The following is a 19,455-nucleotide window of genomic DNA, read 5'->3' as shown; positions in this document are numbered from 1 at the left end:
CAGGAGATGGGTGGAGAATGCCCAAAGCCCCGGCTAGAGACTTGCGCTGGAATACAGCACGCAGGTCTGTGTGGGCAGTCAGGACATCACTGGGCCGGAGAAGGGAACCTCAAGTGATTATGGGGACATATTATTGTCTGAGTGTAAATGGTGGACAATATAAAACTCTTCAGTCCACAAAGTCAAAAATAAGAAAACTTCAAACCAGTAAACACTTGGTAAAAGTCCTTTCCTTTCTTAAAATTTAGCCAATAATTATTTTTTGAAAACAGATGATTGAAAATGGTGAGAAGGTGGGCCTCATCTAGATCATCACTCAGCCAACCAGCCTTTCTGGTGCTCAATAGTGCACGGGGCAAGGTGGGGATGCTGCAGAGGGGAGCCCACAGAGTTCAGTACCCTGCTCTCCAAACCTGGAGGACTGGATTAAGGATTTAAAATTAGGATTCAGAAAAGGTTGTCCTAGGACTAATAAAGGAAAGGACACAGTGAGCTGTAAACTTCTGTCCCTGACACCCTAGGAGGTGGAAATAGCTTTTAAAGGTATTTAATTAAATTTGTAGGTGGCACACCCATAATAGGAATAATAATTAAGTCTAGCATGTTTGAATAGCACTACCATTACTTTCACAGATGTAATTTCACTTGATCCTCATAAAAACCCTATGAGATAGAGAGGGCAAGAATGAACATTCCCATTTTCCAGATGAGGGAACAAACTTATAAGCGGAGCAGAACAGCCTAAGCTGACATCTCTGGTTAGTGGTGGAATCAGGACTGGATGCTTCTACTCCAGTTCATTGTGCTCCTCGGCCCCTGCTTCTAGCCCAGACCAGGCCCTTCAAAGATGCTCTGTGATAACAGCCTCAGAGCCTCCCAGGCTGTCCTGGGATGGGATTCTGGCTGTGGGTGTCAGACACCTAAGGTACAGGCTAAAGGTGCCTCTGTGGGGAATGCGGGATGAATATTGGGATCTGGGGTGTTTCCCAGGGGAGACTAAAGGGGGCCAAAGAAGAGGCTCTCAGGCCAGGTTGGAGACTGTGTGAGAGCTTAGTGGCTGACTGGGCCCTGGTCCTCGGTGCTGACATAAGGGCAGGAGTGAGGGACAAGGCCCAGAGATGTTTGGAGGAAGGCAGCAGGGAGCTGGCTGTGGATAGGGGAGGGCCAGTGCTTGAGCTCAGCTCTGGGGTGGCTGAGCCCGGGGAAGGAGAGGCAGACACTCAGGCCCTCACTCTGGGGTGGGTGGGCAGGGCCATAGCACACCTATTGCTTTGCCCCCAGGTATGGGATGCGATACATGGCCAAGGTCCTGAAGACAACTCTGGCAGAGAAGTTCCCCGACGCCACAGAGAATGAGGTCTATAAGGCAAGTGTTGTCGCCCATCCCCCACCTCTTGCCCTCTCCTTTGCCCCAATGGTGCCTGTGAACCCCCAGACTGACACAAAAGGACAGAAAACCCTATGCTGTAAAAATCTAAGAAGGAAAATATGCTCCACCATGTCAGTCGAGCCTGGCTCACCAGCAGGGCTCAGGTAGCAGATGGAAAGGCACCCAGGACATGAGTTAACAGTGGCCAACCCTGGACTTGTCAGATCTGGGTTCCAGTCCCAGCTATTGCTCAAGTTTGCTGCGTGACCTTGAGCAAGTTCCTGGCCTGCTCTGGGTCTGTTTACTCTTCTGAACAATAACGGGGTTGACGCAGGTGGTCCTTCCAGCCAGGTGAGCTGGGAGACCGGGGCTGGGGCTGTGGAGGCAGGCCCCAGGTGCTTCTACGATCCTGTGCCCTCAGGTCGTAGGGAACCTCCTGTACTACCGCTTCCTGAACCCGGCTGTAGTGGCTCCCGACGCCTTCGACATTGTGGCCATGGCAGCAGGCGGCGCCCTGGCTACCCCCCAGCGCCACGCCCTGGGGGCTGTGGCTCAACTCCTGCAGCATGCTGCAGCTGGCAAGGCCTTCTCCAGGGAGAGTCAGCACCTGCGGGTCCTGAATGACTATCTGGAGGAGACACACCTCAAGTTCAGGTCTTGGGTCCTGGCATCCTATTCCTCCCTGTCCCCTCCTCCTTTTCCCATCTTCTTTCACGTACCACTTCCCCTCTCAACTCCATGAGGAGGGAAGGCATAGAGGTGAAGAGTATAGTTAGTGGGTTGGAGGATAGATTGTTGGAAGGACTCCCCAGTGGAGAGAAAAGAGGACTGCTGAAGGAAGTTGGCTTGAGGGGACCACCGGGAGAGGAGGTAGAGCAGCACAGAAGGGCCGGAGCCGAGACTGGAGAGTCACAGTTGGCTTGAGCAGTCACTGGAGAGGGCCAGCGGAAGGCTGATGGGAACAGAAATGTGGCGGGTGCCGGCCCGCCCCACCCTCTCACACAATCTTCCTCTGGAAGTAGGAGGTTCATCTGCCGAGCCTGCCACGTGCCAGAGCCAGAAGAGCGCTTTGCGATGGATGAGTACTCAGACATGGTGGCTGTGGCCAAACCTGTGGTGTACATCACCGTGGGGGAGCTGGTCGACACGCACAGGGTGAGGGGCGGCAACCTGGGGGCACTGGGTAGGTGGGCTGGCCCTGGAAGGCCTGATTCAAACTCTGCATCTCTTTTTCTCCCTCCGTCCTAAAGCTGTTGCTAGAACACCAGGACTCGATCGCCCCTGATCACCGCGACCCCCTGCACGAGCTCCTGGAGGACCTTGGGGAGCTGCCCACCGTCCCTGACCTCATCGGTGCGTGCCATCCTTGACAGCTGGGGTGGGCGGCGGGGGCCTGCAGGCAGGGGTGGGCAGTCAGGTGAGCAGGGCATGGGAACGTGCCCCCTCAAGTTTTTGTTCAGTCGGGGACGTGTGCCAGGAAGCTGGTTACACGCTCTCCCTCTCTCCCTCTAGTCCTGGGATGGACAGACTTATATGGAGAAAGTGGACAAACAGTAGGGGACCCCGTACCATCATGTAAATGGCCAGTTAAATCATGCGAGAGAGCCGTGGAGGGATAGGGCCTGTCTTGGGTCTTAAAATGTGTCTCTGATGAGGGGGGATTTCAGGAGCTGTGGAATGGAAGGAAGCTGGCTTACAGGGGTGGAAGGGCAGGGTGGAGGTGGTGACAGATGGGAGACAGCCAGGAGCTCCAGGCTTGGGGAAGCACAGCCCCAGTAATGCAAGGGTGAGCTCTGTGGGTAACAGCCCTTCCGCTGGTGCTCAGGGCTGAGGGTACAGGGTGGTGCCGCAGGGCAGTGTGGGAAAGCTTCCTGGAAGAGGGGCTCATGGAGCAGTGTATTTATTTACCGCGGCCCCATCTGTGCCTAAGTGTGCTAGTCTCTCTCCTTCCTCACCTGCCTCAGGGGAGAACGTAGCTGCGGATGGGAACGTGGATCTGAGCAAGCTAGAAGTGTCCCTGACACTGACCAACAAGTTTGAAGGGCTAGAGACAGATGCTGACGACACCAGTGCCCGGAGCCTGCTTCTGAGGTGGGAGAGCAGCCTCGGCCCCCTGAGCCTCCCCAGGCCAGTAAGATGGCTACTCTGGAGTGGCCATCCCACCTTCTTCCTGGGCTCTCTTATCCTTCAGAAAGTTCTCCCTGAAGCCGAATTGGCCTTCCCCTTGCTGCAGTCTCAGCTGTTTTCCTTCCGGCAGCCTCAGCTTTTTGCTCTGTCCTGTGGCTGAAGGCAAAGGAATAGTTAGGACATTGGCAACACGGTTGTTTGCATATTGTTGTGCTGTTTACCAAATGCTTTCTTATACATCATTTTACCTAAGGGACAAACGGTGGGGTAGATGATGGTTTCCCTGCCTTCCAGTGGAGGAAAGAAACTTGGGTTAAGTGACTTACGTAAAGTCCCACAGCCAGTCGGTGGAGGAGCTCGTGTTCTAATTCCCTGTCCTTACGAGTGATGGTCAGGAGATGGGCATGGAGCTTTTCAACCGCAGTTCTGCAGAAGTGAGGGAGGACCCCCAGCAGGGCTGGGCTGGTCATCCAGGCAGAAGAGGAGCCAGGTTGCCACTTTGATCCCCCTGCCAGCAAGGCAGCCCCTCTGCTCACCCATTCACCTGGTAAACCAGTGAGCTGGGTGTTCAGCTCTGTCCTGCCATCAAAGCCCTTACAGTGGGGCGAGGCTAGAGGTGAGCACACATCAGAGAGCCGCCAAGAGGGAGGTGGGTGTCAGGTGCGTGAGAGCTCAGAGGGACACCTAGGTAGGGAAAGGTCTCACAGGAGGAAGTGTGTCCTTCAGCCAAAGGACTCAAAGGAAGACCATTTGTGGGAGGCATTGTAGGCAGAGGACACAGAGGTGTAAGAGAGCACAGTGTGTTCGGAACCATGGTAGTTCTGTATCACAGACCCATCAACCCACCTCCTGGGTCTTCCTCCTGGTTATGTTCTCCTCACAACATCTCCCTCCATCGCACCCTCTCTTCTTACCACCCAAGCATCCCTGGCAGCCATGATGCGGGGCAAGGTCCACTTACTCTCAGCTCCCTAGTCAGCCCCATGTCCAGACCCTCCCCCTGTCCCTCACCTCTCCCCCCTCGCTCCCGTCCTGCAGCACCAAGCAGATGCTGGCTGACATCATGCAGTTCCACTCTGGGGATTCCCTCAAGGAGATCCTGTCCCTCTCGGCCTCCAGAGAGCAGGTGAGCGGCAGGCTGGCCCACAGGTACTGTCTCGTTCGCCCCCCACCAGCATGACTGATGCCTTTCCCGGGCAGACACCTGTGCTCACCAGTAATGCGAGCTCTGGGGGGCCGAGGCCTCTGCCCTTGACCCCCAGAGACCCTCAGGCTGCAGAGTGCCAAGACTCCATCTCCCTCCCTTCTCCCCATTGAAATAAGAGTGAGCCCTGCAGGGACCTCAGCCCCTGATGTCAGTGCTAGGAGTTGCTGGGGGTGCAGAGAGGCAGTCTGGGCAGGCTCCCTTGAAGAGCGCCGAAGGGCTGGTGCTCAGCGTAGGGAGTGGGCTGCTTGAGGGCCTGGAGGCAGGAGAAGGTGCTGAGTGGTGGGTGGCCAGGGGCAAGTTGGGCCAGCTGGAGTACAGACTCAGCCAGGGGCTTCCCAGAGAACAGGTGGGGACAACCAGTAGAGGCCTGTCCCAAAACGCAGGACAGAAGGAGGGAGAGAACCCCAAATACCCTGGAGCCATCACAAAGCTCCGTTGGGAAGTCGCAGCCAGTGTCTACCGGAATCCTTTATGCTGTACTCCTAGTGGGTCCCCCTTGGCCACTCTTCCTCTCAGGTGACCCACGAGGCCCTTCAGCATCTGCGAGGTTGTACACTTTGATGTTCTTCACAAGCCACCTCACCCCGCCCCTCCCCCTCTGGACCATGGCTTGGGGGCAGAATGGTAGGGCCTGCTAGTCCCCTCAGCATCTCTGCCCCCCCAGGAAGCAGCCCACAAGCGGCTGATGTGCCGACGCCAGGCCTGTGAAGCCCAGACCCCAGTGTCGCTGCGACGACACCGCTCGCTGACAGCTCACTCCCTCCTGCCGCTGGCAGAGAAGCAACAGCGTGTCCTGCGGAACCTGCGCCAACTCGAGGGCCTGGCTTTGGTCAGCGCCAGCGACGGCTACCAGGGGCTGGTAGACGAACTGGCCAAGGTAACGGCCTGGGCCTGAAGGGAGCAGGAGGGCGAGAAAGAGAGAGAGAGAGAGGGAGTGAGTGTGTGTGTGTGTGTGTGTGTGTGTGTGTGTGCACGCATGTCCATAGTGCTGGCACCTCAAGGGCAGGCCTCTCCCTGGTGAGTGCCTACCCAAAACTGTCACCAGCCAGGGGAAGGCCAAGCGATCTCCAAGGGTCCTTTTTGAAGGAAAGGTCTCAAAATTCGTCAGGGAAGGGAGTATTCTTGAAACTCTCTTTCGTTAAAAAACAAGGAGCCATGGAACGGTTACTCCTCAATGGGGGAGAGGCCCTGGAAACATCCTTCAGGGGTTTGGGATAGGGTCCTTGAGGTTGCCCTCCTCCTAGGGAAAACAACCTTGAAATCTTCCTCTTCCTGCTTTTCCTGAAGATCCTTACAGTGAGTTGTTCTTGGGCCTGAGTCAGACCCTGAGGCTCTCCTGCCAGGAAGGGTCAACTCACCCCTCCCCTGGTGCCCCCAACCCCAGGACATCCGCAACCAGCGCAGGCACCGGCAGCGACGGAAGGCAGAGCTGGTGAAGCTCCAGGCCACGTTCCAGGCCCTGAGCACTAAGACCACCTTCTATGAGGAGCAGGGCGACTACTACAGCCAGTACATCCGGGCCTGCCTGGACCACCTGGCCCCCAGCTCCAAGTAGGTGCTCCCTTCCTACACTTTGAAGCTTACCTGTAACCTCTCCTCCTGCCCATGTCGACCTTTGCCCCACTCTTTACCAGCTTTGATAGGGACATCTCACCCCAGAACAGCATGGTCCCTTCCTGACTCTGGTCTTTGAGTTTCACTCGCAAAGTCTTAGGTTCAAGTGCAGCCCCCTCCTTTGTCTTCCACCAGTGAGAAGTCTTCCTCGGGGTCTAATTTCCTTCCTACCAGCCACAGAGAGAACTAGTGTCTTTGGTGTTGAAGGGTTTGTTAGATAAATTCTCTGGGGCCTTTTCTTCATCAGGAGTTCTGGGAAAGGGAAGAAGCAGCCATCTCTCCATTACACTGCTGCCCAGCTCCTGGAGAAAGGTGTCTTGGTGGAAATTGAAGATCTTCCCACCTCTCAGTACGTGTCTTTGGAGGGCAGAATGTCAGACCTTTCCCATATCCTAACCTGGGCGTGGGGCTCTGGGCTGGGCACCAGGTGGGAGGGAAGGAGATGCATGGTCCCTGCCTTGAAGGAGCTGCTAGAACAATGGGGAAGACACGACATTTCCAGACAGAGTTAAGGGCAGTGGGTGTGGTCTGGCACAGTTCTAGACACCCCAAGGCAGAAGATGCTGGGAAAGTGTCCTGGTGGAGAGAACAGTTGATTAGGGCTGGGCAGAGAAAAGAGCTGAGGTGTAAGCAGAGGTAAAAGTGGGAGGCGAAAGAGAGTGATAGAGGGGAAGCCTGGCTCTGGGTGACTCACGGCACTGCCTGGGATGAGCAGCAGTGGGTGGAAGAATGCGGCTGTGGCCCTGGGAAGAGGCAGCGGGTCCCTGTTTTGAATCCTGTTCTTGATAGCTTCAGAAATGTGATCTTTGACATCACCCCTGGAGATGAGGCAGGAAAGTTCGAAGTAAATGCCAAGTTCCTGGGTGTGGACATGGAGCGATTTCAGCTTCACTATCAGGTGAGGGGACACTCCCATGAGCCCTCAAGACACCCGATGGGCTTTCGGTGCTAGCCTAAAGGTGGCAGCCTCGCCTGGCTTCCCTGGGCCGCGGATGACATCAGCTCTGTTCCCCACCCAATCCATATCGTCTATTCCTGAAGAGAAGGGTGATGGTCTGTGTAGCCCAAGCCTCTCTGTCCCCGTGCCCTGACCCAGACCCCACTGCCAAGCATCAGGAGAGTGGAGTGGGCTGGTGATGTCAGAGCAGGATTAATATTTGAAGCCCTATCACATGTCAGGGACTTTACACATTACCTCATTTAATCCTCTCCGAAGCTCTCAAGCATTATCCCTATTTTATAGGCTCTGAGACTAAAAGGTTAAGAAGCCGGCCTAAGTCATAAGCCAGTGTTCAGGGAAGCAGTGATTTTAAATCCAAATCTTTTTGCTCTGCTGTTTTGTCTTTTAAATGATTTCAAGCCCTGGCTCTGCTTGAATTGACATTTGGTCAAGTCACTGTACTTGTCTCTTGGCCTTGGTTTCCTCATCTGTGAAGGGGGTTTCAATGCCCACTTCAGTGGCCAGTGCCACTGGATGACTGTGTAAGGCTCCAATATGTTAGTGTTTTATAGACTAGCTGTATGGGCCACCGTGAGAAACCGTCAAACTTGCCTCCCTGCCCCTTCCCTCCCCCCTAGGACCTCCTGCAGCTCCAGTACGAGGGTGTGGCTGTCATGAAACTCTTCAACAAGGCCAAGGTCAACGTCAACCTTCTCATCTTCCTCCTCAACAAGAAATTCTTGCGGAAGTGACAGAGGCAGTGGATGCTACCCAAGCCTTTCTTACCTCGCTGGATACTTTTCTTAACACTAATGCACTATTCCACTTCCCTGCAGACACCCAGAGGTCAGGACTGGGCAGGGCTCGAGGAGTCTCACCCTTTCCCCAGCTGGGAGGAGTTTGTCTACCTGGCCACAGGCAGGGACTCTAATTGGATCAAGCGAACCCTGTCTCTGAGTTTGGCTGTGTGGCTTTGAAGTCCCAGAACCCCACGGTTTTCCAGCCAGATCATAGGGCATGAACCTGGGGCCCGCCCTTTGACCTGAGTTAGCTCTTCCTCTTGCGTCTGCTGCTGCCCTCCCGATACCACGAGCACTGCCCCAGCGGCCCGATGTCCCGCTGCCTCCCTTCCCTTCGCAGACCCCAAAGCCAGGGCTGGGCTCCCTGTCCCCACTTCCACTTCATCAGCAGTGTGTGTTCCTGCCCTGCTGAAGCCCAGGCCACTCTGCTGCTGTGACGCCTCGCACCCTCCAGCCCGTCACCCTCACACCGGGTGGACAGCGCTCGTGAAGGCCCACGTGGCACTGTGACAACGGTTGTCCAAGGCGGCCTAGGCAAGATGACCCTCCGTTAACCTCAAATCTCATTCCCTTGTTTACAGTCTCTGTTTTACATGCGGGTCACTAGGGTATTTATTCTCTCCTACCCCTATACTCTGTGCAGCCTTAATCATGGCTTTCTTTCTTTTTGAGCTCAGAGAAAGAGTTCCCATTTCCCTGCTCAAACTAATATTCGTGCCAATCTTTTATACCTTGTATATAAAGTCACCTTGGATCACTCGTGTTTAAGATCGCATTACTTCAGCTTCGTACGGTACAAAGAGCAGTCTTCCCCTTTTCTCACCCTCAGGATGCTTGCACCTGAGAGATGACTCTTCCAGGCCGTTTCCATAGATCTGCCGTCTTGTCTCTGCCACTGTCTCTCTCTTGTCCCCACATCTACCCAGCTTCCTGTTCCTGTGGCCCTTCTGATTTCATTTTAATAAAAGCAGCTGTTACCCCCACATCTGTTGTTAAGCCCTTATTCCACTGCCTGCAGAGCAGGCCTCCAAGTTCTGGGACAGACGTTCCCTGGTGAGCTGGGGAGCCCCTCCTGCAGCCTCCCCCAGCCTCCTGCCTGCCTCGGCTGTGGGCCCACTCTGCCTGCCTGAGCTCATCAGTGCTTAATGAGATGTGGCATTTATTCCTCTCTTCCCTCCCCCAGGGGACAGAGAGTAGGAAGGAATGCTTAGGTTTCGATGCTGCTTTTATCGGCCGCTCTGAAGGCTAAAGCCAAGAGGAGGAGAAACCAGTCCAGCTTCTACTTCATCCGTTTTGCACACATTTGCTGCAAATTCTTTTCCTGAGCCTTGGGTGATGACACGAAAGGTGCTTGAGCCACAGCCCCTTAGTGTCGTGGGTTCTACACTATGATCAAAATCCCGCGTCCATGAGGAAAGCCGCCCTCCTTTCCCCCCAGGGTTCAGGAAGCATGGAGGGGAGTCTGGCGGAGGGGACGGTCTATACAGACACCCGTCCTGACATCTGAACCCCCAAGCCGCTCCTACTGGGCGGGCGGACACAAGTTTGCCCGGTGCAGCCCATCTCCCTGCACTCCGTTCCATTCTGTCACTCAGGATCTGTCTTGCTGTCACATTCAATCTCAGTCACATCCTCTCCCCCCCTTAACATGTCACAGTAAAAACTTCAAGTACCGCCTCACTCTGGGTGACAGTGACACGTACCAGTGGATCCAAGTTTCTGCACATGATCAGTCATCATTAAAGGTCTCGCACTCACCAAATGGCTCCAACACTATCCCACTGTGATGCAGCCCCCACAGTCACATGATCTCAGCTGCAGGCACCACATGTAGAAAAGTCACAACAGCTACCGTTATTGCTGGGATATTTACGTACACTTACTCCTCACAGCGACTCTACAAAGGTAAGCAGTCACCGTTTGTGTTTAACAGATGACGAAACTGATTCAGAGGATTAGATAACTACCCAATGCTACACAGCTGGCAAGGGGCAAAAAGTCTTTATACTCAGGCCCATCTGCTCAGATTATATTCCCTTGCCTTTTTCTCTTCTCTAAAGCATTTCCACTTCCTTTACCCCACACTCTCATGCCACTTGCTTCTTCCAGGCTCACCGACTCGACTCTAGTGATGGTCCCTGATGAGCTTCAGTTCATTAAGTCTTTTCCTAACTGTTGATGCCCAATCTGAGATACACACACTTAGCTCCAATGGTTGGGGCTATACACCAGTGCAACCTCCTCAGAGGGCAATTTGGCAACATCAGAAATACAAGTGCGGGGTGCCAGGACAATGCAATGGGGGAAAGAGTAGTCTTTTCAACAAATGGTGCTGGGACAACTGGATATCCACATACAAAAGAATGAAGTTGGACCCCTACCTCACACCATAAAAATTAAAACATCATAAACCTAGACATAAGAGCTAAGACTATAAAACTCTTAGAAGAAGCACAGATATAAATTTTCACGACTTTGGATTAAGCAATGGTTTCTTTAGACACTGAAAGCACAAGCCACAAAAGAAAAAGTATTGATAGATAAATTGAACTTCATCAAAATTCAAAACCTGTGCTTCAGAGGACACTTTCAAGGAAATAAAAAGACAACCCACAAAATGGGAGAAGATATTTTCAAACCATATATCTGACAAGGGATTTATATCTACAATGTATAAAGAACTCTTACGGGGCTTCCCTGGGGGCACAGTGGTTAAGAATCCTCCTGCCAGTGCAGGGGACGCGGGTTCGAGCCCTGGTCCGGGAAGATCCCACATGCCGCGGAGCAACTAAGCCCGTGCGCCACAACTACTGAAGCCCGCATGCCTAGAGCCCATGTTCCGCAACGAGAGAAGCCACCACAATGAGAAGCCCGCGCACCGCAAGGAAGAGTAGCCCCTGCTCGCCGTAACTAGAGAAGGCAACTAGAGAAAGCCCGTGCTGGGCAACAAAAAACCAACACAGAAAGGGAGGGAGGGAGGGAGGGAGGAAGAAATTTAAAAAAAAAAAACGAAACTCTTACAACTCAAAAATAAAAAGCCCAACTAAATGGGCAAAGAATTTGAAAAGCCATTTCTCCAAAGAAGATATACAGATGGCTAATAAGCACATGAAATGATGCTCAACATCATTAGTCATTAGCAAAATACAAGTCAAAATCATGAGATACCACTTCACCCCCACTAGGATGGCTAAAGTAAAATAGGTAATAACAAGTGGTGAGGATGTGGAGAAATTACAAGTCATATATTGCTAGGGAGCTTGTAAAATAGTGGAGCCACTTTGGAAAACAACTTGGCAGTTCCTCAAAATTTTAAACATAGAGTTACCATATAAGCCAGCAATTTCACTCCTAGGTATATACCCAAGAAAATTGAAAGCATATGTGCACACAAAAATCTGTACATAAATGTTCATAGCATCATGATCCATAGTAGCCAAAAAGTGGAAATAATCCAAATGTTCATCAACTGATGAATAAACAAAAGGTGATATATCCATACAATGGAATATTATTCAGCCATCAAAATGAAGTACTGATATATGCTACGACATGGAAGAACCTTGAAAACATTATGCTAAGTGAAAGCCAAATACAAAAGGTCATATATTGTATGATTTCATTTATATGAAATGTCCGGAACAGAAAGTAGATTAGTGGTTGCCAGGGCCTGGGGAAAGGGGAGAATGGAAAGTGGCTGCTCATGGATATGGGGTTTCTTTGGGGGATGTTGAAAATATTAATTAAATAGTGGTGATGGCTGCACAACTCTGTGAATATAGTAAAAAACCACCTGATTGTACACCTTAAAAGGGTGAATTTTATGGTATGTGAATTATATTTATTTTTTTAATGTAAACATACATACCCAGTAAGGAATTTTTCCTGTGGAGACACCTGGATAAGGGAGCAAAGAGCTCTGGAGTGTTTGTTGCAGTATTATTTGTAATGGTGATGATCTTAGAAGGGCAGCCACACAATGGTACATTATTCAGCCAATAGAAATGATGAGCTAGGTCTGAGTGCAATGATGTTAAAAGCTGTCAATGGTACATGTTGTTTGGAAAGATACACAAGAAATGTGGCAGTGGTCACCTTTGGGGAGGAGGAAGTATCCTTCTGTGCTGTTCTTACAGTGAGCTTATACTAGTCTTATGAAAAGAAAAGCCAACGCACGCTACGGCTCTAGAACTGAGGTGTGAACATCGCAGAGGAGTGGCGTGTCCCTTGTTCTACAGCGGTGATGCTGGGATTAGGCACCACAAGCTGTTCCTGGTCCGCTACTGGGACACATGCCAAAATTGAGAGCAAGCATTTAGAAACTCACAGCCAGCAGTTTTACCCCTGAATCTAATAAAAGATTGAGTTTATATTTTATGTCTTTTCATCTCATTTTTCTAATAACTAGTTTTTATTGTATCTCACGAAAATATCAGTCCATAGCAGATGGGAAATTTTAAGATGTCACCCTTCATTACAGACAGTTTGAGAAGAACTGTTCTACAGGGAATACTTTTAGTCATGTGACATAAGAATGCATCAGCAGGGACTTCCCTGGTGGTGCAGTGGTTAAGAATCGGCCTGCCAATGCAGGGTTCGAGCCCTGGTCCGGGAAGAGCCCACATGCTGTGGAGCAACTAAGCCCGTGCGCCATAACTACTGAGCCTGCGTTCTAGAGCCCATGAGACACAACTACTGAGCCCGCACACCAGAACTACTGATGAAGCCCGCATGCCTAGAGCCTGTGCTCCACAACAAGAGAAGCCACCGCAATGAGAAGACCACACACTGCAACAGAGTAGCTCTAGCTCGCCGCAACTAGAGAAAGCCCACACACAGTAAGAGAGACCCAACGCAGCCAAAAATAAATAAATAAATTTATTAAAAAAAAAAAAAAAGAATGCATTAGCACCGGGATTTCTGGGGTTTTTTTTTAATTATTTATTTATTTGGTTGCTCCAGGTCTTAGTTGTGGCAGGCAGGCTCCTCAGTTGCGGCTTGTGGGCTCCTTAGTTGTGGCATGTGAACTTTTTTTTTTTTTTTTTTTTGTTACGCAGGCCTCTCACTGTCGTGGCCTCTCCCCTTGCGGAGCACAGGCTCCGGACGCACAGGCTCAGCGGCCATGGCTCACGGGCCCAGCCGCTCCGCGGCATGCGGGATCCTCCCAGACCGGGGCACGAACCCGTGTCCCCTGCATCGGCAGGCGGACTCTCAACCACTGCGCCACCAGGGAAGCCCTGTGGCATGTGAACTCTTAGTTGCAGCATGCATGTGGGATCTAATACCCTGAGCAGGGATCAAACCCAGTCCCCCTGGGCCTCCCTGGTGGTGCAGTGGTTAAGAGTCCGCCTGCCGATGCAGGGGATACGGGTTCGTGCCCCGGTCTGGGAGGATCCCATATGCCGCGGAGCAGCTGGGCCCGTGAGCCATGGCCGCTGGGCCTGCGCATCCGGAGCACGCTCCGCAACGGGAGAGGCCACAACAGTGAGAGGCCCGCATACCGCAAAAAGAAAAAAAAAAAAAAAAAAAAAAAACCCAGTCCCCCTGCATTGGGAGCCCAGAGTCTTAACCACTGAGTCACCAGGGAAGTCGCACATTGGTACTGTTGAATTAAACCAGAGGGACTGAATGGAGTAGCTGAGATCACACTATATATGCAATTTTAGAGTCTGCTTTATTCATTTATCTGTGAAAAACATTCTCTATGTCTTAAAAATTTCTTCAAGGCTTCCCTGGTGGTGCAGTGGTTAAGAATCCGCCTGCCAATGCAGGGGACACGGGTTCGAGCCCTGGGCCGGGAAGATCCCACATGCCGTGGAGCAACTAAGCCCGTGCACCACAACTACTGAGCCTGTGCTCTAGAGCCCACGAGCCACAACTACTGAGCCTGCATGCCACAACTACTTAAGCCCGTGCGCCTAGAGCCTGTGCTCCGCAACAAGAGAGGCCACCGCAATGAGAGGTCTGCACACTGCAACGAAGAGTAGCCCCCGCTCAATGCAACTAGAGAAAGCCCGCATGCAGCAACGAAGACCCAACACAGCCAAAAATAAAATTAATTAATTAATTAATTTTTAAAAATTTTCTTCAAAAACGTTCTTAATGTCTATAACGTAGCCCATATAGTTCATATATTTAACATTCCCATAATACTGGACAGTTTTCCATTTTTATTAATTTATATAATTCTGCAATGGATATCCTTGGGTATAAGATCTTTATTTACATTTCTAATTATCTCCTTAGAATGCTAGGACAGAAATTACTAGATCAAAGAGCATGAAATTTTAAAAAATTAGGTTTTTCCAGATTATAATACATATTCATTGTAGAAAATTTAGAAAATATTTTAAAAGCAAAAAAAGGTTAAAATAATTCATGATACCATCAACAAATGATAGCTACTTGTAAAATTTTGATGTATTTTCTTTTAATCATATTTGTAATTAGAATCACACTATGATTCTTATTTTGTAACCTGCTTTTTCCATTTAATACTGTAAACAATTCACCATATTAAATGGGATATACCATAATTTACTTAGTCCATCCACTATAAAATAACCATCTAGAGGGTTAAGTTTTGATATATAGAAGAATGTTATGTTGCAAATCCCTTGTAGGGGGCTCTGTTGGCATTGTTCTCTCTGTGTCTTTTTTTTTTTTTTTTTTTTTTGGCCGCGCCATGTGGCACGCGGGATCTTAGTTCCCTGACCAGGGATCAAACCTGTGTCCCCTGCAGGGGAAACCAGAGTCTTAACCACTGGACTGCCAGGGAAGTCCTGAGTCTTTTCCTTTAGGGTACTGATCCTCTCTTCCTCCAAATGACTGGTGGGATTAATGGTTAGCAGAATCTGCCTCCCCCTGACCAGGACACTGGGCTCAAGGCTATAGAATAGACACAGACTCCCTTCCCTTTTGCAATCGGAATTTGAATTCTGAGGGCAGCACCCAGGAAGGAAAGCCAGTTGAAGCTGAGTCACCAGCTGGCAGCACCCTGGAGAGACAGCCACCAGTGTCTGGCACTGAGATCCCTAGAGGGATCAGCGTGTCATCTTTCCCAGGTCAAGTCATCTCACTCCTTACAACCCTGAGTGCTATCAGCATCTCCCAACAGATCCCTGCTTGCTGAAATTCCTCAGCGCCATGTTTTATTATTTACAAAGATTCCTTCCTGATTCATCTTTCTACCTAAATCTTTGTGCCTGGGTTTATTTCCTTGGACTATACTCCTAGAAGGGAAGTTGCTGTGTCAAAGGGTAGGCACCTTTTAAAGGCACTTTTTGCATGTGACCTAATGTCCTCCAGAAAATCTGTATCAATTAACAAAGAAAGAGGGCACAGAAGGTGAGAGAAAACTGGTACATCCTATGGGGCCAGTACTCCTTGATCCAGAATGAAGCCCAACCTGACTCTTGCAAATCAACACAAATCTGCCCTCGTGAGGCTTGTGAAACCTCTCAGTTGCCTTCCTACCACTCCCAGTGTAGCATAAGAAGGCCCCTTCCTCTGCAAGGAACACACATTTTAAAAATACAGATTGCCAAATGCTATCTGGTACCCTGGACTGAATCTTGGGACAGAAAAAAGGACACCAATGGGAAAACTGGTGAAAATGAATAAAGTCTAGAGTTTAGTTAATAATAATACGTTAATATTGGTTTCTTAGTTTTGACAAATGTACCACAACAATGTAAGATGTTAACCTTAGGGATATACAGGAACTCTCTGTACTGTTTTTGAAACTTTTCTGTAAATTTAAAACTATTCCAAAATTAAAATTTTATTTAAAACTCTATTACACCAATTTATAGTCCCACTAAGAGGGCATAGAAGTGTTAGTCTTACCACGACCTTGCCGACAGCAAGTATTTTTAAAAATTCAGTCCTTCAGCAAATATTTATTAAGTGCCGTCTCTGTGCCAGGCACTATCCTAGGTACTTGGGATCCGTCATTAAACAAAGCAGACATAGATTGATGCCCTCATGGTGTTGACATTGCAAAGAAAGACAGATATTTTGTATGTCAGAAGTAACAAGCGCTTTGAACAACAAGGATTTACTGTATAACACAAGGAACTATATTCAATAGCTTTTAATAAACTATAATGGAGAAGAATTGAAAAAAGAATATACATATATAACCGAGTCACTTTGCTGTACACCTGAAACTAACACAATATTGTAAATCAACTATACTTCAATTGAAAAAAAAAAGAAGTAGGAACTTCCGTGGTGGTGCAGTGGTTAAGAATCCGCCTGCCAATGCAGGGGACACAGATTCGAGCCCTGGTCTGGGAAGATCTCACATGTCACAGAGCAACTAAGCCTGTGCGCCACAACTACTGAGCCCGTGTGCCACAACTGCTGAACCCCGCACACCTAGAGCCCGTGCTCTGCAACAAGAGAAGCCACCGCAATGAGAAGCCCACACACTGCAACTAAAAGTAGGCCCTGCCTGCCACAACTAGAGAAAGCCTGTGCACAGCAATGAAGACCCAACGCAGCCAAAAATAAAGAAATTTAAAGGAAAAAATAGAAGTAATAAGCACTTTGGATAAAGCAGAATAAGGGACAGCACGGGTGAAGGAGAGGAATAAAGGGTGGGTTACGATTTTCAGTAGGGTGATCAGGAGAGGCTTCATTGAGGAGGAGACATCTCGGCAATGACTTGAAGGAGGTGAAGAGGTAAGTCATGTGGATAACTGAAGAAAAGGTTTGAGAGATAAGGTGGAAGGACAGATCATGTATGGCCTTGTTGGGGTCACACAAGATGTGGCAGAGACCACCACAGGCTCACCCAAAACCCCAATTACTCTGCTACATTCCCCAGCCCCTTGCAGCTAGACAGGTCTATATGAACAGTTTGGACCAATGAAATGTGAGAGGAAGTGTAGTGTGTCACTTCCAGGCTCACAGGCGACAATAATCCCACATGTGATTTTCTGGTCTTTCTTTCCCTCATCGGTATCTGTGGTCCAGAGAGTGCAGCTACAAGATGGTAGAGGCTCCATCAGCCTGGGTCACTACTGAGTGGCTACATGGAGCACACACAACCTTCCCCTACTATCGTATGTGTGACAAGTGTCATGAGCTGAGTCACCAGCTGGTGGCACCCTGGAGAGACAGCCAGGCACTGTCTGGCACTGAGACTTACTATCTTCAGCTACTGAGATTTGGGGGGTGGTCATCACCGCAGCACAACTTAGCCCATCTGGCCTGATACAGAAGGACTTGGCTTTGACTCTGTGTTAACCGAATCTATTGTTCGTTTGAAAACTACAAGCGTCATTGTTTAGTTTTCATTTTTTGATAATTACTGAAATAGCAGATTATGTTTTCTAAGATGGCCATAACAAACTCTCCCAGCCCCCATGCTCTCCTTATCATGGCATAGGCACTCCTCCCATTGAGAGTTGGCATCTATGTTCCCTTCCCTTGAATCTGGGCAGGGCTAGAACTACACTGAAAGTGAGGCTCTGGGACCTCTAAAGCTAGTCACAAATGATATGGCTTCCGTCCAGTCTTGTTGGAACATTTGTTCTTTTTTTTTCTTTTTTTTTTTTGCAGTAGGCGGGCCTCTCACTGTTGTGGCCTCTCCCGTTGCAGAGCACAGGCTCCGGACGCACAGGCTCAGTGGCCATGGCTCACGGGACCAGCCACTCCGCGGCATGTGGGATCTTCCCGGACCGGGGCATGAACCCATGTCCCCTGCATCGGCAGGCGGACTCTCAACCACTGAGCCACCAGGGAAGCCCCGGAACATTTGTTCTTGGTAGCCTACTGCCATGCTGTGAGGAAGCCAAGGTGACAGAGGAGTCAAGTGTAGGTTCCAGTTGACGTTCCCAGCTGAGGTCCTAGCTGACAACTAAACATGTGAGGAAGGCTTTGGGAAGACTCCAGCCATTGTCTGTCTGCTACCCCATGAGTGACCCTAAGACAGAACTGCTTGGTTGAGCCCAAGCAAGCCCAGAATCATAATGATAATGATGATGGTGATGAAGGTGATGATTGTGATGATGACGATGGTGGTGATGATGATGATGTTTTAAGCCACTACGTTTTTTGTTTTTTTATAAATTTATTTATTTTATTTATTTATTTTTGGCTGCGTTGGGTCTTTGTTGTGTAGGCTTTCTCTAGTTGCAGCGAGCGGGGGCTACTCTTCATTGCAGTGCGCTGGCTTCTCATTGCAGTGGCTTCTCTTGTTGCGGAGCACGGGCTCTAGGCACGTGGGCTTCAGTAGTTGTGGCATGCAGGCTCACTAGTTGTGGCTCGCAGGCTCTAGAGCACAGGCTCAGTAGTTGTGGCGCACGGGCTTAGTTGCTCTGTGGCATGTGGGATCTTCCCGGACCAGGGCTCATACCCATGTCCCCTGCATTGGCAGGCGGATTCTTAACCACTGCGCCATCAGGAAGTCCCCTAAGCCACTAAGTTGTAGGGTGGTTTATTACATAGCAATAGATAACTGGAAGAGTAAGGCTGAATATTTTCACTATTCTTACCTAATATATTGAAGTCTTTTTACACCAACATGCCATTCCTTACCAAGCCTGGCTTTTCTCTTTCCAGATAAATATGTGAAAAAGGGTGAGACAATGGATGGAACTACCAGAGATGTCCCTCAAAATGGACTCAGAACAAAAATGTTCTGGGAATAGCTGTTCAGTTAACACATGTAGGTATTCAATAAATATTTGTTAAATGAATGAATGATCCTATCCATGGGGGGTGGGGAAATGGGAGATGTTGGTCAAAGGGTACGGACCGCTAGTTATAAGAGGAATAAATTCTGGGATCTAATGTACAGCATGGTGACTACAGTTAACAATACTGTATTCTATACTTGAAAGTTGCTAAGAGAGTAGATCTTAAATGTTCTCACCACACACACACACACACACACACACACACACACACACGATAATTATGTGAGGTTTATGGAGGTGTTAACTAACCCTGTTGTGGTAATCATTTTGCAATACATACATGTATCAAATCATCACATTGTACACCTTAAATTTATACGTTATATGTCAATTATATCTTAATAAAGACAGAAAAATAATAATGCTGTCCAAACTAACACAACATTGTAAAACAACTATACCCCAATAAAAATAAATATATAAAATAAAATAATAATGCTGTCCACATTTCTGCATCTTGTTTAAATATATTATAATCAACCTAATTAAATGCTTTCATGAAATTCAGATGCATTATACAACATTCCCCAGAAATACCAATCTATTAAATAATTTTATTATAAAAGGCTTACAGCAAAGTTTTACTTTTTTCTTCTCTTCAGTTTCCTTTTCATTAAACAAATAAAATAATGTATATTGTATCTCAATGTAAAAGACTCAAGTAATAGATATGAAGGTAAGCTAAAACA

General features: G+C 49.2%; 1 protein-coding gene across 3 annotated transcripts in view; it reads left to right on the top strand.

Annotated features, from left to right (window-relative positions):
• The window catches only part of IQGAP3 (IQ motif containing GTPase activating protein 3), a 40,008-nt gene extending 30,974 nt beyond the window's left edge, over positions 1-9,034 (top strand). For all 3 annotated transcript variants that reach the window (XM_060090750.1, XM_060090751.1, XM_060090749.1), the window contains 11 exons: positions 1,282-1,366; positions 1,791-2,023; positions 2,392-2,524; positions 2,620-2,722; positions 3,334-3,460; positions 4,535-4,622; positions 5,368-5,580; positions 6,088-6,254; positions 6,565-6,666; positions 7,107-7,215; positions 7,896-9,034. In XM_060090750.1, the coding sequence (XP_059946733.1) occupies positions 1,282-1,366; positions 1,791-2,023; positions 2,392-2,524; positions 2,620-2,722; positions 3,334-3,460; positions 4,535-4,622; positions 5,368-5,580; positions 6,088-6,254; positions 6,565-6,666; positions 7,107-7,215; positions 7,896-8,009 (1,474 nt within the window). In that variant the 3' untranslated portion in view covers positions 8,010-9,034. The remainder of the gene's footprint in view (positions 1-1,281; positions 1,367-1,790; positions 2,024-2,391; positions 2,525-2,619; positions 2,723-3,333; positions 3,461-4,534; positions 4,623-5,367; positions 5,581-6,087; positions 6,255-6,564; positions 6,667-7,106; positions 7,216-7,895) is intronic.
• The last annotated feature ends 10,421 nt before the right edge of the window (positions 9,035-19,455 follow it).

This window comes from Mesoplodon densirostris, chromosome 2 (genome assembly GCF_025265405.1).
Source record: "Mesoplodon densirostris isolate mMesDen1 chromosome 2, mMesDen1 primary haplotype, whole genome shotgun sequence".
Taxonomy (NCBI): Eukaryota; Metazoa; Chordata; class Mammalia; order Artiodactyla; family Ziphiidae; genus Mesoplodon; species Mesoplodon densirostris.
The sequence above is the reverse complement of the archived record's forward strand: the minus strand, read 5'-3'. Positions and strand labels throughout refer to the sequence as shown.